This window comes from Agelaius tricolor, unplaced genomic scaffold, assembly GCF_023055355.1.
Source record: "Agelaius tricolor isolate 1412-34295 unplaced genomic scaffold, bAgeTri1.0.p SCAF_34, whole genome shotgun sequence".
NCBI lineage: Eukaryota > Metazoa > Chordata > Aves > Passeriformes > Icteridae > Agelaius > Agelaius tricolor.
The window spans coordinates 3,605,044-3,628,676 of NW_027269294.1; the positions used below are offsets into that span (position 1 = coordinate 3,605,044).

Consider the following 23,633-nt stretch of genomic DNA (forward strand, 5'->3'; position numbering starts at 1 on the left):
TGATGCTGAAAAGGAAGCAATACTACACACAGCTCAAAATGAAAAGTCTCCTTATATTTAGTGATGTCACTTTATCTCAGATGTGGCTTATAAAATAGGCAGAAAGAAAGGAAAATGTGGAAATGGAAAGCATCAGTGGGAAGCAGTAAAGCAAGCTGCAGCTCTAGAGTTCTGTGAGATGAAGACAGTGCTGTTCTAGAATGTGTTCCTTGCACAAGACATGTTCTTTTAGCAATGTTCAGACACCTCAATAGTTAAAGTCTTCCTCTAATTTTCAATCTAAATTTGGTCATATCCATCTTAATTTCTTATTACAACTTTTTTTTTTTTTTAATTAATACTTGCTTCCTATCTTGTCACATTTTCTTCAACTGGTTCCTTGAAAGACTGTAAGGTCTTTTATGTTTCAGTTGTCCGGGCTAAAAAATTCAAGTCCTTTTAGTCTCTTTTTCACTCGTCTCATTTAGTAGGGATTTAAAACATATTTTTACAACTCTTTTAAGTTCAATTTTTTGCATGTGGATTTCCAGATCTGTTCTGTTTTAAGGTCTCACCGACCACATGTACAACCCACGGCATTAATACTGTTTTATCTGTACAAGAAGTACAGGGATGAAATTATTTGTGACTGGATTCACATTTTCCACAGTAGCATCCAATCAGTGACTCACAGCCACTCTGTCTTTGGCTTGCACACCCACTTCTTTAAAATCCTCTCATCTTCCATCCAACAAACTCTGAGCTTTTATCAGGGAGCCTTTCCCATTAGGCTCTAACACACAACCCTGTACTTTATATTATATCTCATTTTATTTCTCTACTGCTCGAGCTCATCCAATTAGTTCGGTCTGACACCACACTACAGGGACTGTTTCCCAACTCTGGGGTGTCAACAGAGCTCATCAGCAAGATCCACTTTTTGTGCCAGCATCACAATGAAAAAATTCAACAATATGAGTTTCAATATCAATTTTCAGACAGAGCTCCAACAACTTCCCCCTGTCATTAAGTGTAACATTGCCACCTTTTCCTCTGGGCTATTTCTTTGCCCATCTGACACTTACCTTAAGAATTCCCCTTTTCTTCAGTGTAATAAGTTTGTTTATCTAGAAAAGCAGTTACTGTATCACAGAAAGAAAGCAGGCAAGTCTGGCATGGTCTGTCTATGGCAAAAAAAAAGTTTTATCCTATTTACTTCCACATTTTTTCTCTAACAAGTCACCATCATCTTTAAACACTATGTTTTAACCCTGTTACATTTTACTTGGGTATAGACTGATGTGCACGAGGAAGGGACTCAACTCATGTATTTCAAATGAAATCATGCTCAGTTTCTCACCCAGGACAAAATACAAAATATTTTTTGCATTCTATTATCTGAAATATTCAATGTATTTTTTTTTTTAATGAGACAGAAAATATATTATGCAATGTCAGCCACTATGTTACTTCTGATTTTATACTCACTAAATTCTTCTCTTTTGTTTTCCTTTTACTTCATGTTGGATTTCACCCTGAAAGTTTAATTCAAGCACAGGAGTTGTCTGTATGAATCAGAGCTCTCTTTCTTTTCTTTTGCTGTGGCAGACATCCATTCTTATTGGTTTACATGCTAGAAGGAAGCAATAAATGAGACCTGGAAACTTGCAAGGATTGTTGAAGACTGAAGATTGTTGATGCAACACAAAGATCATCAAAAAAACTTTATTTTTTCAGGAGCATCCAGATGAGGACACAATTTTTTAACAGTTGTCAGATACGTACAGCATGCACAGAATTTTCTTACACTTTGACTGTTTCAGCAACTAACTTTAAAAACTGAAATCCTTTCCTATTTTAGACTATTCTATTACATTGTTGTTCCACAGAAGTAGATTATTGGACTGGAAACTGGATTATCCAAGAGGAAAAATATTCAGTTGCAAGACTTATGCAATCCCCACCCTTTTCCTTGTTCCTAAAGAATGAAAAAAAATCAAGAACACAGAGACCTTGTTCCAAGCCCATTATCATCAAAAAGTCTGGAGAAGAATGCAAACCAATGTTTCTTTTTCTAAGGGTGAAATCCTAGATGACTTCAATGAAATTGCTTTTGCCACCCCACTGAACATTGTAGCCCTTAAAAGCTACCAGGAAAAATTGTATAGTCAGGCTAGTGTACAATGAATAAGAGGAAAATATCTTGTGTTTATTTCTGCACCTACAGGAAGATAAGTTTAAAAAGAGGTGAAAAAAGGTGGCTGTGCTCTATGAAAGTGTCCACAGATAAGTGAGAGAAGGAGGAAAAAAAAGATCAAACTTGACCAGAAATGCTAGGCAGTGTTTTTAACAGAGCTAAAATAAACCACCACTTAACACTCTCATTGCTTCTGAAGCCTCACTTGGAGCTTTTAAGATGAAAAAAGCCAGTGATGTGTTTTGGGTTTGTTTTTTTTTTTTTTTTCAGACAGGATCCTTTTTCTCCTCCTTTCATTCATGCCTTGTAATGTCCTCAATTTACATGTATAAATTTTAGGCTCTATGCAGGATGTGGGAATGAGATCAATTGGATGAGTAAGCTTCATGTGACTGCTTGCTACAGACTATATGAGGAAAACACTCCTGGAGTGTGTTTAAAAGAAAGGTTGTGGGAATAAGGTGCTCATGGCAGGGAAGATTTGAGCACTGGAATGGAGTTAGGTGAAGTTCCCCACAAGAAAACACACCCTCATGTAGCTTACTGCAAGCTGAAGATACATTTCTCATTTGTTCTGCCCTTGCTTTGGATCATTTTGTGGCAATACAGCTGAGCATACAGCCTAGAGAACTTGGGCTAAAGGGCTTCCCTTCAGAAGCCATAGCAAATGCATATGATTGCTATTTGATGTCACAAATAATAAAAATCCTATTTACCTTTCCTCTGGTTCTTCTCCACCTTTATGGCACTTCATCCTACCAGGGTGTTTTCCTTAACTCCTGCAGAATTATGCAGAGCACTGAGCCAATCACTCAATGAAAAAGCACTGCTCCTGAAGACAAGCAAACTGCAAGAACATCTTGGAATTGGAAAGATTTTTCTCTCCTCTTCAGGCAGAACTGTTTAAACATAGGATCTGACAATACCCCAAAGGCTTAGAGAATGTGCACATATTCTGAAGTAACCCTTACCTTCCTTCATGAAACTCTATCCTGCTCCAGCCTATGCAGAATAGGGCCCAGTGCCCCTGGCGTCTTTCAAACTACATTTTCTTCTAGAATGATTCTCTTTATCCTTTTTCTCCTGAGAAGGGTTGCACAGCCACAAACACTCTCTTCAGAGCTCAGTAATTACTTCACAACAACACGACAGCAGCTCCCATCCACTGGAATTAAACATGATTTCAATTAAAATGGCATTATCTCATAAGTGTCTTAAAGTCAGTGCTAAATGGTCCTTAATCACATAAAAATTGTTCATGATAGGCCAGTAAAACACACTGGACCATAACAGGCAGGAGAGTGTAGTGCTGAATTAATTGCAGTGAAAACACTTAAAGAGAAAGATGCAACTAATAAAGCACACCTTAAATTCTGCACTGGAATTTTCTTCCTCAGACCTTACACATAATTTGAAAATTTACTTTTTGCAAAATACTCCAGTAAGTGAAGACACAGTTCCTTTTAAGTACACAAAGTTGATTTCACATGATGAACAGCTCATGAAGAAGGAGAAAGATCCATGCAGAAGACAAGAGCAACAATGAAAAAAATCAATGACTCAAAGCATTGCTTAACCATTTTTCAAAAAACTCCACAAACCTTAGTTTTCTACCCTTCCAAGAAGAATTAAAGCAGGCATAATTTTTTCTGACCCATTTGAACAGGAAGAGGATAGGAGTTGATTGAAAAGGTTGTTGTAAACATATTCCAAGCATTAGTAAGAAATATGAAAGAAATTAGAGAACAGGTGTTTCAGTACAGCTACAGGTATGAAAATGTTCATAAAAAATGCACATAAAAAAAGACAAAATATAATTATTTCAGAGGAAGAAGTCAGCATATATTTACAGAAAAGCCACTGGCAACAAGATCAGAGATTACCCTAGGCAGGAAAATGGTAACACCAAAATAAACCCTTGTGTGCATCTGTAAAACACAGATCTGTAGCTCAGTCAGTGATGGAAATGATGTGTGACTCCTGCAACATTGAGGAAAAATATTTAATGCAATTACCTTTGAACATTTGGATGTCTCCTAACTATGTTAAGACTTTTCTTTTGGCATGTAGCTATCCACAAATGTGTTTAACCCTGGAATGGACATGTGCAAACCCCCAGTGCCCTGGATGTGCTCAAGGATCTGGATAAGTTTCACCTCCTTGCCCTCCCAGCTTGGTCTTTTGTGCCACACCCTGAACACTCCTGCTTCAACCCCTCTCCTGCAAATTTAGCACCTCTCCAGCTCTCCATCAACTCTCCAGTGTAACAATCTATTCACTAATAATACCAAAGTACACTCATAAACCCACAGAAACATTCTTCTGCATCATGCCCAGCACATATCCTGCACTGCCACAAAAGGCAGCAGGAAATCATTTGCCCTGGTAGCATTGTTTTGTACCATTTATTCTAATTTTAAAATTCTTCTGCTACCTCATTTAGGGCTTCCTGTGCTGCACCTGTGTCACCCTCTGCCTGAACTGCTCTCTTAAGATTCAGTGCTAGAGAATCTTAAAATATATTATAATTAAAGCTCACAGACCACACTTACTCTGAGAGGAAAAAAAAAAAAACAGAAGAAACCAATATAAATCCTAAGGGACTTCTGAAGATTAGTGGCGAAAAACAAATCCCTGCTGAAGAAAGGGCAGAGGCAAACATGAAAAGCAGAGTTCAGGGAAAGCAAAAATATCAAAATGAGGTCATAATCCCACTTTGGGATACACAGATGCCTTTGCAAAGAAGCAATGCAGGGATCAATCAAGGACTGAACTGACACCACCCAAGACAATAAGCAGAATGCTTTTTATAAATATATAATAACAAGATGCACAAACACAAAATTAGATTTTTAATTGCCATGTTAACACACTGACTTTCAACAGGTTTTTACCCTTAAATTTCCAGTGAGTATCTCTCAACAAACAGTTAAGAAAGAGCTATGCAAAAAAGTAGAGCCAGGATACTGTATAATTCTTAGAACAATGGATCAGATATTCAATTCCCTTTAAAAAAATCACAAATTCTAAGAAATTTTAAGAAAACAAGAGACAAAAAAAATATAGTATCTGTCAAAAACTAAAAGGAATCCAGTGAAAACATGTTAATGCCTCAAGAAGAAACATTTTATACAAATCCTGCAGTAAGTAATTCCAGTTTGTGAACATGACTCTACAGATCACTGAAAAATGTGGCTATCTAGCTGTTGATCTATCTCTATATATAGGTAAAGACAAAAGTCTGGAAAACTTAATAAAAATCTTGCCAAAGAATCACCAAATCAAAAAGCTGTTGGAAAACACTGGAGAGTGAACCTGCTAAAATTGCTTTGCTAGTGGGGTTTTTACATTGGCAGTATAATGGAAGAAACAGTAGCAAAAAGTAATCTGAGGAAAATCTATCTATTAAAAAAAGGGATACAAGAACAACAAAATGTCGTATTTAAGGCAGTGAGCCAATTTGATGCAGTGCCTTGTATTCCACGCAGTCATTTTGCAATCTGGATGACCTGAAGTAGATGCAGAAAGGAAACTCTACAGGGAAATTATTTTATTTACTATTGCAGAAAATGCTGTTGGAAAACTGAACATGCTCTTAGGCACAGAAGCATTTTTCCATTCCTAGAAGACTATCAGAAAGGCAATTGGAAGACAAAAAATACAAGTTGTACCCATCAGCATGTGCCAAAGACTGATGTTGGGTGTGGTAGAACCTAAAATACCAGCACTAACCTAGAAATGAACTGTGTTAGTGAAATCTACATGTTTATCCAGGAAAAAAAAATGATAATAGTGGAATATAAAAGGTACTTGAGCAACTAGAAATATGAGCATTTGTGGATACGGAATTCCTATCTCAAATAACAAAAGGAAACACCACTCCCTGGCTAACATAATAGATTAGATAAAAATCAGAGGGAACACAACTTTGGGGCCATGACTCTGGGGCAGGTGATAGATAAATTAATAATCACATAGGACCTTTGTGGGCCGCATGGAAGCCAAACGCAACTCTGAGGTGGACGGACGGAGCTTTGGCTCACAAGCCACTCCATGCCAGTGCTATTCCATGGGCATCTCAAGGAAAGCCAACGTGCACGGCCAGATATCCTGGAATGAGAACTGGAAAACAATTGCTGGAAAAAACAAACGCCGCCGCGCTCATTTTAACGGGTTGTTGACTCCAAACTCGAGCACCTGAGGGGCACCTTAGGGCTCCTGAGGGGCACCTGAGGGGCACCCGCTGCGCCCTGTCAACCGAGGGCGCCTGTGCCCTCGAACCGAGACCGGGCGGGGAGGGAGCAGCGGGGCTGTGATCAGCCCCTTACCTGGCTGCGTATCCCCCCTGCACCTTCGGCGAGACGCGGGGACCCGAGCCCCGCTCCCGCCCCATCGCCTCAGGCGCCATCGCCGCCCCTCAGGCGCCCCCCGGCCCCGCGCACCTTCCCGCGCGCGCACCGCGCACGCGCGCCGGCGGAGGGCGCGGCCAAGGCCTCCAATCGCCTCTCCCCGCTCCTTCCCTCCCTGCCCTGGCTCGGGAATATCCGGGACACCGCTCCGGGAGAGCGTCCTGGCTGCCGCCACAGTGCGCAGGCGCGGCGGCGCCGGGCTGGGGAGGGGAGCGCGAAGGAGGAGCGGGAAGCGGGGGAAGTAAAAGTTGCCGCGAGGGCGGGGCCGCGCCCGGAGTCGCCGCCGGGAGGGGGCGGGAGAGGAGCTGCGTGAGGAGCCGCCGGTGAGCCGGGGGTCCGCGGGCACTGAGGCGGGCGTGGGACGGGGGGTAAATTGCAGCGGGCAGGGGTCGGCTTGGGTCGGGCAGCGGGCACGGTTGTGGCCGCGGTCCCGGCGGAGTGTCGGGGGACGGGACAGCCTCCTCCTCCCGGCTGGGGTTAAATCCCTGCCGGGGCTGCGTGGGTGGGGGTCAGCGGCAGCTCCGGGGCCGCGGCCGGCGCTGCCCCCGCCGTTGTGTAAGCGGAGCCGGGGCCGCGGAGCTGGAGCGGGACCCCCGAGCCGAGCGGCGGTGCGGGCGCGGAGCGCGGTTAATGTTCAACGCGGGCGTCGCATGCCCAGCAGCGAGCTCTCCAGGAGTGCTTCCAGAGGCTGTCTGCCTGGAACAGGAAATGCCAGTACAGGTGGTGCTGGAGCTGTTGGAAATTTAATCGGTTTGCAGCGTTTTGGTGGCAGAGTTGCTCGCTGTGTGTTCTCGTACAGATGGAGTTTCGGAGGCATGTGGGTAGATGTATGCGAATATATGCAAATCACATGCTTAGGATCGGGTCTAAGTTTACCTATATCCCTTACTTTGATTTTCAATGCAAATATTTTAAAATCAGCTTTTCGGAGGAACCATGACTTGTTCTTTCAACCTACATTTTTCCCTTCTCAGAATAAGTAGGAGTTTTACATATCTCTACTTAATGCTTTATTTTGCTCCTGCAACCCCCTACCAAAACCCCCCAACACCTGAACCATTTAAGCTTTCTTAACTTTGAAGCTACTAGGATTATTTTAAGAACAACAACTCATTCGTGCAAACAATATTGTGCCTGATTCATGTGGCCTTCCACCCCAAGGCAATGGAAAATCCCTTCACTCATTTTATGGTTACCTGCTCTTATAGAATGAAAGGGTGTTTTTTGGTGTCAAAATAGCGAGACCTCGTGTTATAATCTGACTGTAAATTAGCCCTGTCAAAGCATAAATAATCCTTTATTCCCCTAACAAATTGTTGCAAAGTAAAAAGTACTTACTGGTTATTTTTTTGAAGTATCAAATTACTTGTGTAACAAGTTATTATTCTTGACCAGTGGGATGTTGACATTAAAAACAGGAAAAATATGCACTTGACTTTCATATCAAGCCTTGATGGTGCAGAATCTGTTTTGGCCATACAGTATGCATGATGTGCCACTGACAAAATTATTTGCATGTGTGACCCAGAAGGTGTCAGGGTATTGGCACTGTCCTTGCTTATTCCTTGCCTCTTGATAGAGTAAAACAGTTTAGTTACTGAGGGATGTAGTGGTGGGAGCAAAACCCATTCAACAGAGTTCTTCACAAGCTTCATGGTTGGAGCAGAATCAAGTAGGAGTTTGTTGGGGCCAGGTTAAAGGATGTTGGGTTGAGGCTGGATCAGGATTTTAGCTGTGCAGACTGAGTGAAGTGTTCATAGGAAGGTTTGTACAGGATATGTTAATGAAGAAATATATGAGGTGTAGTGATTCAAACTCTTTTTTTGACAAACCTATAAAATATGTGTGGGTTTGAAGATGATGCTGACATTACCATTCCTTGTAACTCAGTTTTGCATTTTTTCCCTGGTGATGTAAGAAATCAGAAGGCTTTTTTGAGGCAGAGCAGAACTTGGTGTTTTGCGCTTCTGTTAAGGATCAAACATCCGCACAGATCAAACAACTGAAAAGCAATTAATCTGAGACAAAAAGGCAAGTGTGGGTATCACTGTAGAGATACATTCTATCTTTCTGAGGCTCAGGAAAGGGTACATTGTAGCCTTTGAATAATCAAATGTAAAGCAGTAGGAAGGCAGAGAAACAAAAATCTTCTCCGTGGTGTCTGTGTGATGATTCACTGTAAATGCTGGCCCATGTCATGGGCTGGGAATTTGTGTTCTCCAAGATCTTTACTCAGAGTTCCCATTGCAGCTATTTCTAAAGTCAGTTTCCCCTTGTGACAGATGAGGGAGGCTGAGCTGTGAACCTGTTGTTTTGGTTTTGATGCAAACAGGAAAGTTTTTATTGGAACAGCTTAAAGCAAAAATTGTGCACTTGTACAAAAGCTTTCTGGGATAGCATCTACACTCCTGGTTCTCCATCCTGGAAGGGAACAGAGACGTGTGACGTGCAGGAGCAGTGGTTTGGCATAGGAGGGACAGCTTAATAGGCAAGGGCTCCAGAAGAGACAATAGAGATCCTGAAAAAAGAAAAAGTCTGGGTTGGAAATCTACAGGGATTGTTTGGAAGAATTTCTAGAGGAGATACCATCAAATGCTCCTTTGGTGTCTTGGGGGCTTGTTGAATCAGAATGTGTCTTTCTTGTTGAGAAAGAATGTGTCAGACCAGTACCAGCCAGTGGTAAAATACTGGTATTGGCCTTTTCTTGTAGTGTTGCTCTTGTTTCTTCTCATGTGTGTTGCAAGTTCGTGCTGTTAATGGAGCTTTTCTCCCTCTCCGATGTTCAAAATAGTGAGAATTCCTATAAATGTATTTCTGTGACAACTTTCAAGGAGGAAGACTGGTGGCTACTAAAAACGTTTACATGTATCTTATGGTGCATGAGATTTGTTGGCAAATATATTTAACATGGGGACTAAAGGTAGAAGGGGACAGGATCTGTGCAGGGGACAAAAAAATTATGATTCAGCCTCATTGAGGTGGGTGTAAAAGATTATTTCTTTCAATTTTTGGTCTTTTTCTGCGTTTTTAAAGCAGCTTCACTGTTTGTTTCTTTCTTCAAATGCAGGGAAAAATCATTGCAACCTCCAGCACTGCGACAATACAAATCAGATTTTTGTTCAGTTAACAATATTTGTCAATTTTAAACGACAACCTTTTGAACTGAGGAAAGCACTCAAATTCTTTCAGTGGCAAGTGGTTGAAATTTTGATGAATTTCATTCTGTTAAGGAGGAGAAAATAACCCCAGTCCTAATAATATTGGCTCATTGCAGAGAATGTTAGTGGTTTCCTATCATAGCTTTATTCCCTCATAATATATTTCATCACTCTTCCTTCACAATTTTTGTTGTCTTGTGTCTAAATTCCTAAGTTACATCAGTTTAGGAATTGATTTCCCAGAGTTGTCAGTGTGTTGGGTGGGGTTGCCAGGCTCAGCACGGAGACCTGAACTGCAAGCAGAAGCAAAATGCTGTGTGGCTTAAAAGCAACCCCAGCACTGGGCATGAGAAAGGTTTGCCATTAGTAATTTGTGCAACACACTGAGAATAGTTCCAAAGTGGAGCTGAGAAGATGTAAAGAACTATTCTTTAGCCAAATTTCAGGGATAGAAGCAGTCAACAACTTTTGAACTTGTTGGCAGGTTTCCACTCAATTTGACAGAAGGGATAGAAGCCTCAAAGATGATTATGTACTTAGAAAGTGCATGAAAAGAGGCAGCTGGCTGGAAGAGAGAGACCTTGTAAGATGATGTGAGGAGCAGAGTTGGCTTATGCCCCAGCTAGGGAGAAAACTGCAAGAACTCAGCCATGAGGCAGAAAATTATCAGGAGCCCAGGCATTGGTAGTTCCAGTGTTCACAGAGCCAACTCTTTATCCCATCAGTTTTATCTTGATGGATATCAGGGGTGCTTAAACCCAAATGGGCTTGTAGAAAGTGATTGTTTAGGCAAAATATCAGCTGCACTGATTTCTAAGCTTCTTTAGTCACACTGCTTCTTAAACTAAAGAGTCTGTGCCAGGCACAGCTACGTGCTGGGGTGTACCAACCAAGCAGGTGATAACGTGCATTTCTGCTGACAAGTGGATTTGTTGTTCTGGAAGCTGTAAAGGCAAGTGCCAGAAATTTTTGACAGGCATGTCTTTTGTCCTGTAAGGCTGCACAGCTAAGGGTAGCAAGGTGCTTGATGAAATCACCTGTGACTGAAATTGGGCAAGGTACAAGGAGTTAGGCTGGTAAATAGACATTGGTTTGAGAACTTATAGGCCTTGTTTAGTATCTTTGGTTGAGAACAGTTGTCCACAATCAATTCCTGTAGTCTGAAGGGTAAAAGTATTCCTTTAGTTCTTAGCTGCTAAAAATCTTCTGCAGCATGTCAGTGATGCTGTGTGAAATAAATCTTTTCCTGAAATACTGCACTTACTGTAGACTCAGTATGGTTCAATCACAGAATGTGTGAGTAGAAGGGACCTTAAAGATCATTGTGTTCCAAACCCTCTGCCATGGGCAGGGGCACTTGGCACTAGACCAGGTTGTTCAGAGCACCATCCAACTTGCCCTTGAACACTGCCAGGGATGGGGCAGCCACAGCTGACTGATGGTCTACACTCTGTCACTCACACCTTTGGCAAGACAAGAACTTAACAAGATCTGGTAAACCCCAGTGGTTAATGAGTGCTACAGTGCCCTTAGCAGCACTGGCTCACCACAGACAAGGAAGAAGCCTTCAGGTCCTAATTATAGTGCTATTGACTATTGAATTTAGGTTATGGGAGTCTGGTCCAAGTCCCAGTCACCTGAAAGTTAACCCAAACTCATGGGAGGTGAAGCAACCAAAACTGATCAGCAGAATCACTTCTCTGGCTTACAGAGCCATCTGTGATGGGGACAGGCTTGTCAGCAGTGCAATCATATTCTTATTGGGGTGTTGTTTTTGTTTGGTTTTTGTTTGTTTGGGGTTTTTTGTTTGTTTTTTATTATTGTTGGGTTTTTTGTTGGTGTTTTTTTTTGTTTGTTTGTTTTGTTTGTTTTTTTTTTTTTCCAAATCAAAACTGAGATATTTGTCCAATATAAATTTCAAACCAAGATGCTACTATAGCTTTCTCACCTTATGGAGAGGCAGTGATGACAAATTAATCCCATTGCTCCTGGCACTCTTTGAAGGCTCATCTACAGCGCCTCTCTTAGTAATGAATGAGAAGCCGTGAACCTTAGTATTTGATGCAGTGGAACTTCTACATACGAAAACTGCAATTAAGGTGTTCTGCAATTGATTAGATTAAGATTGTGTGATTGATGGAATTATTTGTATTCACAGCTTTGTGGATATGAAATTCAGCAGGAAGCATTTTAATGCAATGGGACAGTAACACAGAGCTAATCCAGAAACACTTTTTTGTTAAATTCTTGCACTGAATCTTGATAGCTTTTCCTGACAGCCAGTTCAACAGCTAAATGCTTGGTGCATGGAGTGTTGGTTGTAGGGCATCCTTGAAATGCAAGAGAAAATTACTTCCTGTAAGTTCTTAGTAAATGAATGCTCCTTGTCATTATCCTAAATTGTTCTGGATGAGCTCGTTTCCAAAACAGATTTTTATATTTCTAATAAGATCTGAAGCTGGTAGACATTTCCAGCTACATTTTCTTTTCCTATTCTCTTCCTGGGTTAACTGAAGTGAACATAAAGAAAACAAAATTGTTACATGATGTTCTGTCAAGGTCAGTTTCCAGCTACATTTCAGATTCCTTGCTCAGCGCTGCTATAAATCACACTTCCTATCTCCAGTATTATTAAATCAAATTACTTACGGGTGAGATACAGTAACATCAGTAAACAAACAGAACTCATCTGATTATTCGTGGCGCAAAAGAGACTTTTGGTTAGGTTCCAGTTATTGATTTTATTTTAAAATACAAGCAAGTACCAATGTTTGTCTTGAATAAAGGGGAATGGTTTTAGGGGTGCAAGACTTCCTGTGGGTATTTTTGAAAGCCACATATCCCAGCTGTATAGTATTAGAGAGCTGTAGAGCAGTTTTTTGTGAATGTGGTGTTGCTTGTTCTGAGCTAAGTTCTCTTCCAGTTATACAGTATTCCAACTACACAATTAATTTTTGTTTTTTAGTACTCCTCATTAATCTTGGTAAGCTTACACAGTGGAAAAAACTGTAGTGAGAAGCTGCAGGTTTTGAAGCATACTGATGTGTCTTTAGTATCTCACATGCTTGTAAAATCTGAGGTGAATATCTCTGTTGAAATGTGAGGCCCAAATTTCACCCTTTTTTTTTCTTCTTCTTTCTTTTCCACGCATGCAACCCCAGTTGTGTTGGTTTATTTAAATTTATTCTGTTCTGTTCCTCCAAATGTTTGTGTGGGTGGTGTAGTAATGCCAAACAGACAGAATAATCCATTGTTGTGAGAGGATCACGGCTTGGGCTTTACAAGCGGTTGTGGGCATGTTCTGGAAGTGGACTCATTTAACCTTCAGCACGCTCCTTCAAGAGCTGGAGAAACAACCCTTATTGTTGGAACTGGAAAATCTTGGAATTGGGGCAGTGACCAGAATGTTCTTGCCTTACTGTTAGCACTGTTTTTCTGGTTGCTTTGAGAATGCAGCCAGGTTAATGACACATTTATGTAGTGTTTAGTAGGCAGAAGAAACTTCTGAAAGCTGAGTACTAGCTGACAATCCATCCATAAAATCGAAATAAAAACCAGCTTAGCTTTTGGAGTGTTGAATAAAATGACTTTCTTCTTGGTAATGTTTTTATTAGACTTGGAGTTTCAAAGATTGAATAACTCATCAATTATATATTATATATATTATATATATATTATATATATATATTATATATATATATAAATATATATATTTTATATATATTATAAATATATTATATATTATTTTATATATTAATATATTTATATAATATATATTATATATAGTTATATATAATATTTATTATATATATATTATAAATATATATTATATGGTCTTTTTATAAGCTGTTGCTGGTTATTAGGAGAATCTTTACAGCAATTTTATTTTGATCTTTGGAGATGTGTAAGAAATTAGAAGATAATAGATTGATAGATAAAATAACTTTTATGCCTTAAAAACAATTATTAGGTGAGGATGTTTTCTTCTGCTCTTTCCTGGCTATTTCATCTTGCCTTTAGATTTAGAGGTTGTTTTAGCCGTGATCTTTTTTTGATTTAGAAGCTCTTTAACATTTTGGATTTTACTTTTTTTTCAATAATTTCTGGTTTTTTTTCTTATTTCAGGTTCACTGGAAAGAGAATGCAATAAGCATGACATCTTCTAAACTGGAATATATTTCATGGGTTACAGTTAGAAGTAAAAAGAAGATGGAACAAAATGAGAGAACAGGAGTATAACACCTGACAAGAACTTTCCAGTCCTGTGATATATATATATATATACACACACACACACACACATAGAAACTTTCAATATAATACAGCTAATGATTTATAGTAATACTTTATTGATATCCCTGGAAGAAGTCATTTACTGTGCAACTTGCTTAATAAGAACTTGTATTCTAACGACTTTTAACATGTTTTGACCTTAACTGGACACCTTTATTTATTTATTTTTTTAAGACTGAAGGCTAAAAACATTGTCCAGCTGTATTTTTACTGGGAGACTGCTCCTGAGGGATGGCTCACAGCTGCTCATGGAAAATGGACTTAAGCCCATGAATGGTTACTACTGCACAGAGTTGAATGGAATGCCATGACTTTAGAAAAATTATTGTAGAACCACCTTCTTTGCCTTGCACCCATCATATCCTTAAATCTTTTAGTGTGAACATTGTGATTATAAACTCTAAAAAATAATGGCATGGGTGAAATTCCTAAGAAAACCTGGGGGTAACCTTGGAAAAGTTTATCAGCCTGGAAGTATCCTGTCCCTGGCCCCTACAAAAGGCTTATTAAATGAACCTGGACAAAACAGCTGCTTTCTTAATAGTGCTGTTCAGGTAAGAAAAAACTTTATCTATTAAACATGTTTTGAGTAGACTTTCCTGAGTGTGTGGGAAATAAAAATGGCGATTGTAGGAATAAGACACTGTTATGAAGGTAATTTTATTCAGCATTTATATGTAAAGAGTTGAGAGTTTTAATATTTTATTTTGCACAAAATTTTATTTGCATGCATCAAGAATATCTGAAAAACTTTCCTTTTGTATTTGAAAATGTAGGAGTTAGAACTTTAAAACTTTCTTCTTGGATTTTAAAAATAATGTTTCTGTCAAGCATAGCAAAATAACTTCCAAAATTTTTATGACACTTTTTTATGTGGGGCAACAATTACTACTTGTATTGACTAGGACACTATTTTTATTAAAATCTCATTTTCTCAGAATTAGCACATGAGCAACCCTGTGATGCTGGGATATATCAGAATATGCATATATAGTGAGGGCTTTGATTCTAATCCTAGGAAAGATTTGTGGAATAAGAGTAGGAGATACACTTGGTACCCAAGAAATATGACTTGGAGTTCTTCTAAGAAGAATTCTTCTAAGAATTCTACTTTCTAAGGTACTTCTTGTAATGCTCAGATTTTGGATCTGAATGTTTTTAAATTGTACAGAATGATTTCTCAAACTGGCAGAGACATAATAGACATGGACTTCCTAAAGTCTTCCTAAAAATTGGAAGGCTTAAAATTGGCATGGATTTAAAACTTGGAGATATGAGAGGTATAGCTATGTGGTGTGTATAGTATCTGCATGTATTTCAAATTAAATTGTACTGTGATTTTAGTAGAGGGTTTGCTGTTTTGCATCCAATGGGAGCAGCATGACCTATATTCTCCTGCAGTTCTGCTATTTTCACTTAGGTGCCCTAAAATGAAGCCTTAAGTAATTTTTAGTTCTACTTTCAGACAATCCTACAACTTCACAACCCAGTGCTGTTTATCCAGCAGGGGCAGATGGTTGGTGACTGCCTTTTTACAAGGAAGAATGTGTTCCTTTCTTTTCTTTTCTTTTAATCTCTGCTCCACTTTCAGAACTGAGCTTTGGATTTGGGGTTTCCAACACATCCTATTTCATTTTAGCTTTTATATTTATAGATAGGATATCTTTTCCCCACTGAATTTGCAGCTGTTGTCTTACTGTGCCTCTTGACAACTCATTTTTAGGGGTTTTATTTTTATTTATTTATGGACAACTTTCTCAACTGCTTTACCTCGTGTGTACCCAAGACATGAGATAATGAAAGCAGTGGGTGTAGCCAAGCTGTTACTACGTTTTTGTGGGGTATTTACCCAAATAAGAGGTAGAAACGTACCTGTGTAAGCAGCAGGATTATTTTGATCTGTGGAAAAACAAATGTATTTCACCAATCATTTTGATAAGAGACTGTAAGAATATCATATAGGACTTAACTCTTATGTAGAGCTTTAAGAAAACAGCTGCAGTCCCTGTACAGGGTTTACATTGCTGCTTGTTTCCTTGTGAGTACTTCAGCTTTTTCTCCAAAATACATTGTGTTAAAAAGTTTAAAAGACAGATCTAAATTTCAAGTGCTGAATGTAAAACTTTCATTTCCATCTCCATAAGTTAGCAAATAATGGAAAAAAAATAATGCACATTTCCTGCAGCAATGTTGATACTTAAGTTGTATGTTATGTCAAATAAAAAAGAATTAAAATCTACTGTATGTTGTGTAAGCAAAGAACCTTCAGAACTCATTTTCTGATCAGTTACTGATTTTCTCTTTATTTTTCTAGGTATTGTGGCAACTTGACATATTTCGACGAAGTTTAAGAGGTTTAACTGGACACGTGTGTCAAGGAGATGCTTGCATATTTTGTGCTTTAAAGGTAGATAAATTCTGGAAAAATCATATTTCACAATGAGCAAAAACCAATTTAACTTCTTTTTTGGAAATGTGTGTCTGTATCATACCTATCCCTGGTGACTGAGTCATTATTTTTGTAAAGAAGAATTTAGTTTTAAGGACATTTTTAACAAATGTTTGTTAGAGAAATATTTTCTTGTATTTAAAGAAGAAATTTTGCAGGATTCTGGAGTTGGTTAGAACGGCATAAGTTCTTTTTTTAACAATGTATTTGTGATATTTAACTCTATGCCCTATGTACTCACCTCAAAGAAGAGTAGTTAATTCACTTGGAATGGTCTGTCCCCAGCTGCTCTGTACACTTCTGGTTTTGCTTTCTTGGCTCTCTAAGACACTGGTTGAGTAATTCTGTTTGTTCAGTGTTCAAAATCTTGGACATGTTAATTTCCATGCAATATATACACTGGAGAGGATCAACAGTGACTTGTTTGTGTCTTAAGTGGATTTTTTGGTTGGGTTGGGGTTCTTTTTATGCTCTTAGGCTATTGTAACCCTTCTTACCTGTTTAACAATGAAGGATATTTTTCTCTGTCAGCTTCTCCTATGAACTAAAAGCATAGCCAGTAAATTCTGGGACTTGGACTGTGCAGGCCACTAAACTGAGCATACCTGTCTGCACACATCCTTATCTGTACTGCTTGTATATTTTTTTTTTTTAGCTGGACATAAAAAGCTATGTTGCATAACAAAAAATGACCTAGCAGCCAAAATAAGGAGTGATAAATGCTTTCAAAGCAATCTGTTGAAAACTTCATTTTGAATGTTTGCATGGAGATAGTAATGGCTGCAATTTTTGTCAGTAGTCCCTGCTTTTTGTTTTGAGAGGGAAGATTAAATACTTGAGAGACACTCTGGAATGCATCATGGTTAAAACAATACTTTTTGTTAGCAGTGAAACTTTGCTTCTCTGTTTTATCTTTGCCTTCTGTCCAACAGATTTTAACCATAGGAAGCCTATGTGAAGAATGCTCATCCTTATTTATGTTTTACATGGCTTCTCCTGACTTGCCTTGTCTTTAGTCTCTTTGGTTCTCTGTAAAGTTTGACTTAGAATTCTTGTCTGGGGAAGACACCTTTAAATGTCTGCAAATCCGTAATTCATTTAATAGCTTTTAACTTTCAGTTCTTTCAGAATCAACCTCCTTTACTTGCTAAATGATGAGCTCACTTGGATGGATATCCCTGCCAAAAAGAAAAGTAGCAGCCAACTCTCTCTTCTGGGAAATGAATTAAAAACCAAGTGCAATTTATTATCATGTCCCAGAACTGCAGATATTGACCTTTTCTCTTGTATTGTGTGCATTGGTTCAGCACTGAGCTAATTTCATAGCAAGGATTATTGGCATTCTATCTAATTTATGGGAGGTTTATAATTTTAATAAAGATCTACTCCCCTCCTAAGCAGTAAATATCACATTATTTAGTGAATCATGAGTGGTATTACATTATGCCCTAAGAAATACACACCATCTGTAGACATGAGATACATATGGATGAACTGCTATTCCAGGGGCCAAATTAAAAAAACGGTATAATTACAGAACAGGGCTTGTGATGCCTCTGGGAGCTCAAGTCAGTCACTTTTAATTTTGTATTTGTATGTTGTTGTTCTACAGGTTCAGTGTTTAGTTTGGTACCATAACTTGTTGTAGAGGAATCAGCAGAATACAAATGTAGTAACTTGAAGAGAAAACAGTAATTTTGAAATTTATAAGCATTGTAAATATAAACATTTCACATGTTTATGCAAGAAGTGATGTATTTGTGTAGAAGCACAGTGTCTAGCCAAGTGGTTAATGAAGCTAAATAATCCCTGCATTTCCTCCTAGGCCATCTTTTCCCAGTTCCAGCACAGCAGAGAGAAAGCCCTCCCGTCGGATAACATGAGACACGCCCTCGCCGAAAGCTTCAAGGATGAGCAGCGCTTCCAGCTGGGATTCATGGATGATGCAGCAGAATGCTTTGTAAGCGTCTTCATGAGAGTTCAGTAGAATTCTATTAGGGGTTTAGGGGTTTTGTTAGCTCTGGGCTCATGGGTAGGATTTAAATAACATAATCCTGCTGAGCTTCTTTATGCCTGTTTAGGGCAACAGACACATGGAGTAAAAGTGTCAGGTAAGGGGGATGGAGTACTCCATGGAGTACTCTTGCATTTGTTCCATACTTTCCTCCCTTAACTTTGTAGCTGATGATGAACTCTTAAAAATACTTTGGTGGAGAGAAAGGTTGTCTTCTCAGGAGAAGCACCTATGGATTTGAATATATTGTCTGTTCCTTGAAGTATTGGGTCACCAGCTATTGAAATACAGTGTGTTACAGCTGGCCAGCTCATTGCTGAATTCTGCTGCAGAAGAGATTTCCATTGTCTTAGTCAAGAGTGAGCAAATACTCGAAGATTTTGCTGTAGTTACTTTCTGCTTCAGTGAAGTGTCTGACGGAAAAACACAAGCCACTGCTGTGGCCTTTGAAGGTGACTCCAGATGTCACAGAACTCTGGTAAAGAAACCTTCCTAAGAGCTCCTGTGTTAGACAGTGAAAATGTTCCCCATGAAACACCTGCAGTATTAACATTCAGATATGGATTTGAAGGGCAGGCAATATGGTTGCTGCTTCAGTTACTTTCAGCTTTGCACATTCTTTGGGAGTATCCACAAATTAATTCCTACCTGCTAGATGTTGCTTCACATATGTAGGAGAATCCAGTGCAGAACTCCTGAAAGAGGCTATTTGGGATCTTGCAGTCATGAAAGAGAGCCTCTTATTACTGTTCCATCTACTCAAAATGCATTTGGACTCCTGAACTAATCATCTGTCTGATCTACCTGAATAGATTCACTTCTTTCTGTTACCTTGGATATTTTTGACAAAAGGAAAAAATGGCCTTGCTAATTCAGGGGACACACTCATTGCAGCCGCAGCATTTTGGAGCCAAGGAGCATAGTTAGAGTACTACATTGTGATGTTCATCATGTGTTCTGACTTCATCAGTTCAGCTTACATTTATATTATTTCTTCTTTTTAGGAAAATATCCTTGAGAGGATTCATTTCCACTTAGTGCCAAACAGTGAAACAGATATGTGCACTTCGAAATCCTGTATTTCTCACCAGAAGTTTGCTATGACCCTGTATGAGCAGGTCAGACCTTCATTTGATTGGTTTAACAAATACCTTGTTTTCTCTTTCCTTAGTAAATAAAAGCAGTAGTTGGTTTTGGTTTTTTTTTTTTTGTAGTGTGTGTGTCGCAGTTGTGGAGCATCATCAGATCCATTGCCTTTTACGGAATTTGTGCGTTACATTTCCACCACAGCCCTGTGGTAAGAACGTTTTTTTTTTGTTACTCTTTTTTCTATATGCACCCTTCTAATAATATGCAAAAGCATCCCAGGCTTTTAATTGTTAAAAATTAATATATATTGTTTTGGTTGCAACATGCTTTTGAGATACTGTTCATAAATAGCATTTGGATTTCAAAAGCAAGATGTAGAAAGGGCTTGACAAAAAAAATGTGTATTGCTACTGTTTTACTACTGTGTGTCTTCTTTTTAGTTATACAATACAGTTAATGGCCTTAATCTGTTACTCTTCAGAAGGGAGACGCATAAGTATGTAATTTATTTTTTGCAGTAATGAAGTAGAAAAAATGATGGAGAGGCACGAACGTCTCAAGCCAGAAATGTTTGCGGAATTGCTGCAGGCAGCAAATACTGCTGATGACTACAGAAAGTGTCCTGTAAGTAAACAAAAAGGTTCCATGACTTTGGGATACAAGGGAGAACTCTTTGCAATGTTCAATCAGGCTAGAAGTGTTCCTCTAAAAGCAGGGTTATGTGTTGTGGTGCGGCTTCAGAGCAGTCAACTTAGGGCAAACAAAGGTTTTACACTTATGTTTTATTGTTCCAGTTATAGAGATTTGTTTTAAGGTAGTGATTAGATATGGAAGTTAAGCTGTAGTCTTCATCCAAGTGTTTTTATGATGAACAATGTCATCCTTAAATTGTTAGGAACAAACACCATAACTAAATTTTGGGATTAAAGACATTGCAGTGTTGTATTTTTGAACTAATTCTTGTGCAGTAACTCACCTTTGGACTTCCAATTTTCAACACTTTTGTTTTCCTTTCCATCATGGGTTTTGTTTCCTTTTTTCTAGAGTAATTGTGGTCAAAAAATAAAAATTCGTCGTGTTCTTATGAATTGTCCTGAGATTGTCACCATTGGTTTAGTCTGGGATTCAGAACACTCTGACCTGACAGAAGAGGTTATGCGGAATCTGGCAACACAACTTTATCTTCCAGGGGTATCTGACCTAAAACTTACTCTTTGCTTTTTCTAGAATTTAATTTTACTTTTTATTTTATGTATATGTGAATATATAAAAAAGAGAAATATTCATATTTATTTTTTATAAGCACGACTTAACTTGACATCAAGTTTATATAAATATATGAAGTTTATGTCTACTTTTACAGTTCTTTATAGTGTGCTGCTTGATGTAGTTTCTGTGAAAGGAAAAGGTCCTGTTGGAAGTGTTTTGTTCCTAAGTACAATGATTAATCTAGGAGACTTCCTCGTTGAAAATCTAGGAATATCATTTTCCGTTTGAAATTTGTGGAATTATTCCAGAGTATTAATACTTTAGTCCTTCAAACACAAAAAAACCCAATAAAGTTAAAATAGACATAGTAAGTGCAAAAATCAGTATTTATGCTCAGGAAAAATTGTATAATACAACAGGACATTAAGTAACGGTTGCCTTGGTGAAATGCTAGCAGGAGGTCAGGAAATTGAGGCTGTGTTTTACACGTGTTTTAAAATATGTAATCATTTTTACAGCTGTTTTATAGGGTTACAGATGAAAATGCCAAAAACAGTGAGCTCTTCCTGGTGGGAATGATTTGCTACACGAGCCGACATTACTGTGCCTTTGCCTTTCACACCAAGAGCTGCAAATGGGTGCTGTTTGATGATGCTAATGTAAAAGAGGTAAGATGATCTGCTTTTTAGCCCTTACAGTACTAGTTCTATCTTTTTGTTGCCATTTATGCAACCCATTGTGCTAAAATGTTGTATCTTCATGTACACTTGGAATTAGGCAGCTGGTGTCTCTTGCTTAATGAATTACTCTTTCCATATTTGGGTTCAGCACTGTTGATAAAGTTTTGTTTTCCTGTTTTTTTCTTAGATTGGAACAAAATGGAAAGATGTGGTGTCCAGGTGCATTCGGTGTCACTTCCAACCATTGCTGCTATTTTATGCTAACCCAGATGGCACAGCTGTGTCTCCAGAAGATGCACCAAAGCAGATTATTCACTGGTCTCAATGCAAAGCAGCAGGAGGAAATGGGGAAGACCTGGGTAATTAGATATATGGGTTTTTTTAATAACAGTATCAGCTGTATTTCTGAAATGGGCATTATAAAGGAGAAAAAATGGATTGGCTGCTTTGTTCTGAAATACTTTTATCAATAATTATCCAAAGAGTCTCAAAAGAAAAAAGATTAATGTGTATACTCAGTATTAGACCTGTTAATAAGGGGATACAAATTGAGACTAACGGGTAATGGGAAAAAGAATCCAGTCTTTTGGTTCTGTAATTTGTACTGCTGTCTCAGGTTGGCTTTTTTAATTTCATTTTAAAAAATTTCATTTAATTACAAGGAACTTAAATAAAAAGCAAATTGGATTTGACATGTTATTCTTCACATAGATTACTTCAGGCAGCAAAGAACTGAGGGCCCTGTTTCACTGCAGGCTACCACTATAAATATGGCAGTATATAAAATATTAGAGAACCTTATTGCCTAGTCTATTGAAATGTAGTGTGGTTTTTGGTGATGTTTCTCTTCTGGCTTTTTAATCCAGAATGAAAAAGCTTTCTCTCTTTTTATAATTTTATATAGTAGAAATTTAAATTAGGAAGCTTTTTATTTCTAAAGATAAGTATGTTTTTGATAGGATTTGAAAAGCATTCGGCTGCTAAATCAGACCACGTGAAAGAGAATGGAATTGGAGATTCCACTAATCAAAGGAGTAATAAAAAACTTCAGCCAGATAATCCAGCGTTCACTAGAAGCCATATTCAAGCAAGTGGTGGTAGAGGCCCAGGTGTGTATTCCCTACTGGCAACCCCAAAAAGCCAAACCGGATCTGTTTTATTATGAAAAATTTCAGTTGATAGCATTTCAGGGGGGTTCTAACCTCGGGACTAGAACTATTTCTAAGGGAAAAAATTCCATCATTGACTCAGTTGTTATTCAAAGATTTTCTCAATGTTTAAGTAATATCTGAATATCTACCATGGAATGTTAACTTTTCCAGAGAGAGCTGTAAATGCAGAATATTTATTACCTTTGTTATGCTTTAACTGAAGTGGCTCTTGAGGCCTTGTTCCATTTCTCAAAAACGATCAAGCTTTCCAGTGATGTTGCTGATTAAAAGGCACATCAGTGACCTGAGGCTGAGGTGTGGCTCTGTTGGTCACTGGCTACTTGAGTACACTTTTCCCCAGCAATACTGTGATATCAGCATGATTTATAGTCCTGGATATAAATGGACTTGATCTTATGGTTGGAAACAAATCCCACACTCTTAATCTGTGTCAAACAATTAATTAGTCAGTTTAAGTAGTCCTAACACTAAAACCTAGATCTTACTGTCCATAAATATGTTTATGTGTTTTGGTGATGAATTACTTTTGAGCAAGGATGTTTGACAAGAAGTATTTTTTGCAGCCAAGTTGGGATACAGTGAGCAAAAGGACAGGCTGAAGGATTTATCCAGAGAGTGTGCCCAGAAAGCTGCTGACATGAAAAACTTCACATCTTTACGGAAAGATGCAGACAGAGGACCAAGGAAAGAGTCTGGGAGACAAAGAGGTACATTTTAAGAATATAACCAGAGAACCAATGTATTAATTAACTTTTAGCATCAATGCTGCTTGTGCAGATTTTTTTTCTCCTTTTAAGAGACCATACTGTAAGATCACACTTTGCCAGTTTTCAGTATGCTAAAATACATACTGGATTTGTAGAGATACTGTAAGAAATATTAAACAATATCAGTTAAATGACTGCTTGCACCCTGGAAGTGTTCAAGGCCAGGTTGGATGGGGCTCTGAGCAACCTGGTCTGGTGGAAGGTGTCCCTGCCTGTA

General features: G+C 38.6%; 1 protein-coding gene across 2 annotated transcripts in view; it reads left to right on the top strand.

Moving 5' to 3' along the window:
* Positions 1-6,806: 6,806 nt before the first annotated feature.
* USP53 (ubiquitin specific peptidase 53) overlaps positions 6,807-23,633 on the top strand; it is a 28,843-nt gene continuing 12,016 nt past the window's right edge. Inside the window, exons 1-12 of one of the 2 annotated variants that reach the window (XM_071452298.1) lie at positions 6,807-6,908; positions 13,869-14,590; positions 16,351-16,443; positions 18,311-18,445; positions 19,504-19,617; positions 19,714-19,796; positions 20,107-20,212; positions 20,633-20,779; positions 21,316-21,465; positions 21,665-21,836; positions 22,437-22,586; positions 23,213-23,356. In XM_071452298.1, the coding sequence (XP_071308399.1) occupies positions 14,447-14,590; positions 16,351-16,443; positions 18,311-18,445; positions 19,504-19,617; positions 19,714-19,796; positions 20,107-20,212; positions 20,633-20,779; positions 21,316-21,465; positions 21,665-21,836; positions 22,437-22,586; positions 23,213-23,356 (1,438 nt within the window). In that variant the 5' untranslated portion in view covers positions 6,807-6,908; positions 13,869-14,446. Of the gene's footprint in view, positions 6,909-7,030; positions 7,306-13,868; positions 14,591-16,350; positions 16,444-18,310; positions 18,446-19,503; positions 19,618-19,713; positions 19,797-20,106; positions 20,213-20,632; positions 20,780-21,315; positions 21,466-21,664; positions 21,837-22,436; positions 22,587-23,212; positions 23,357-23,633 lie in introns of those variants that run through there. The other variant, XM_071452299.1, reaches the window with a different exon arrangement.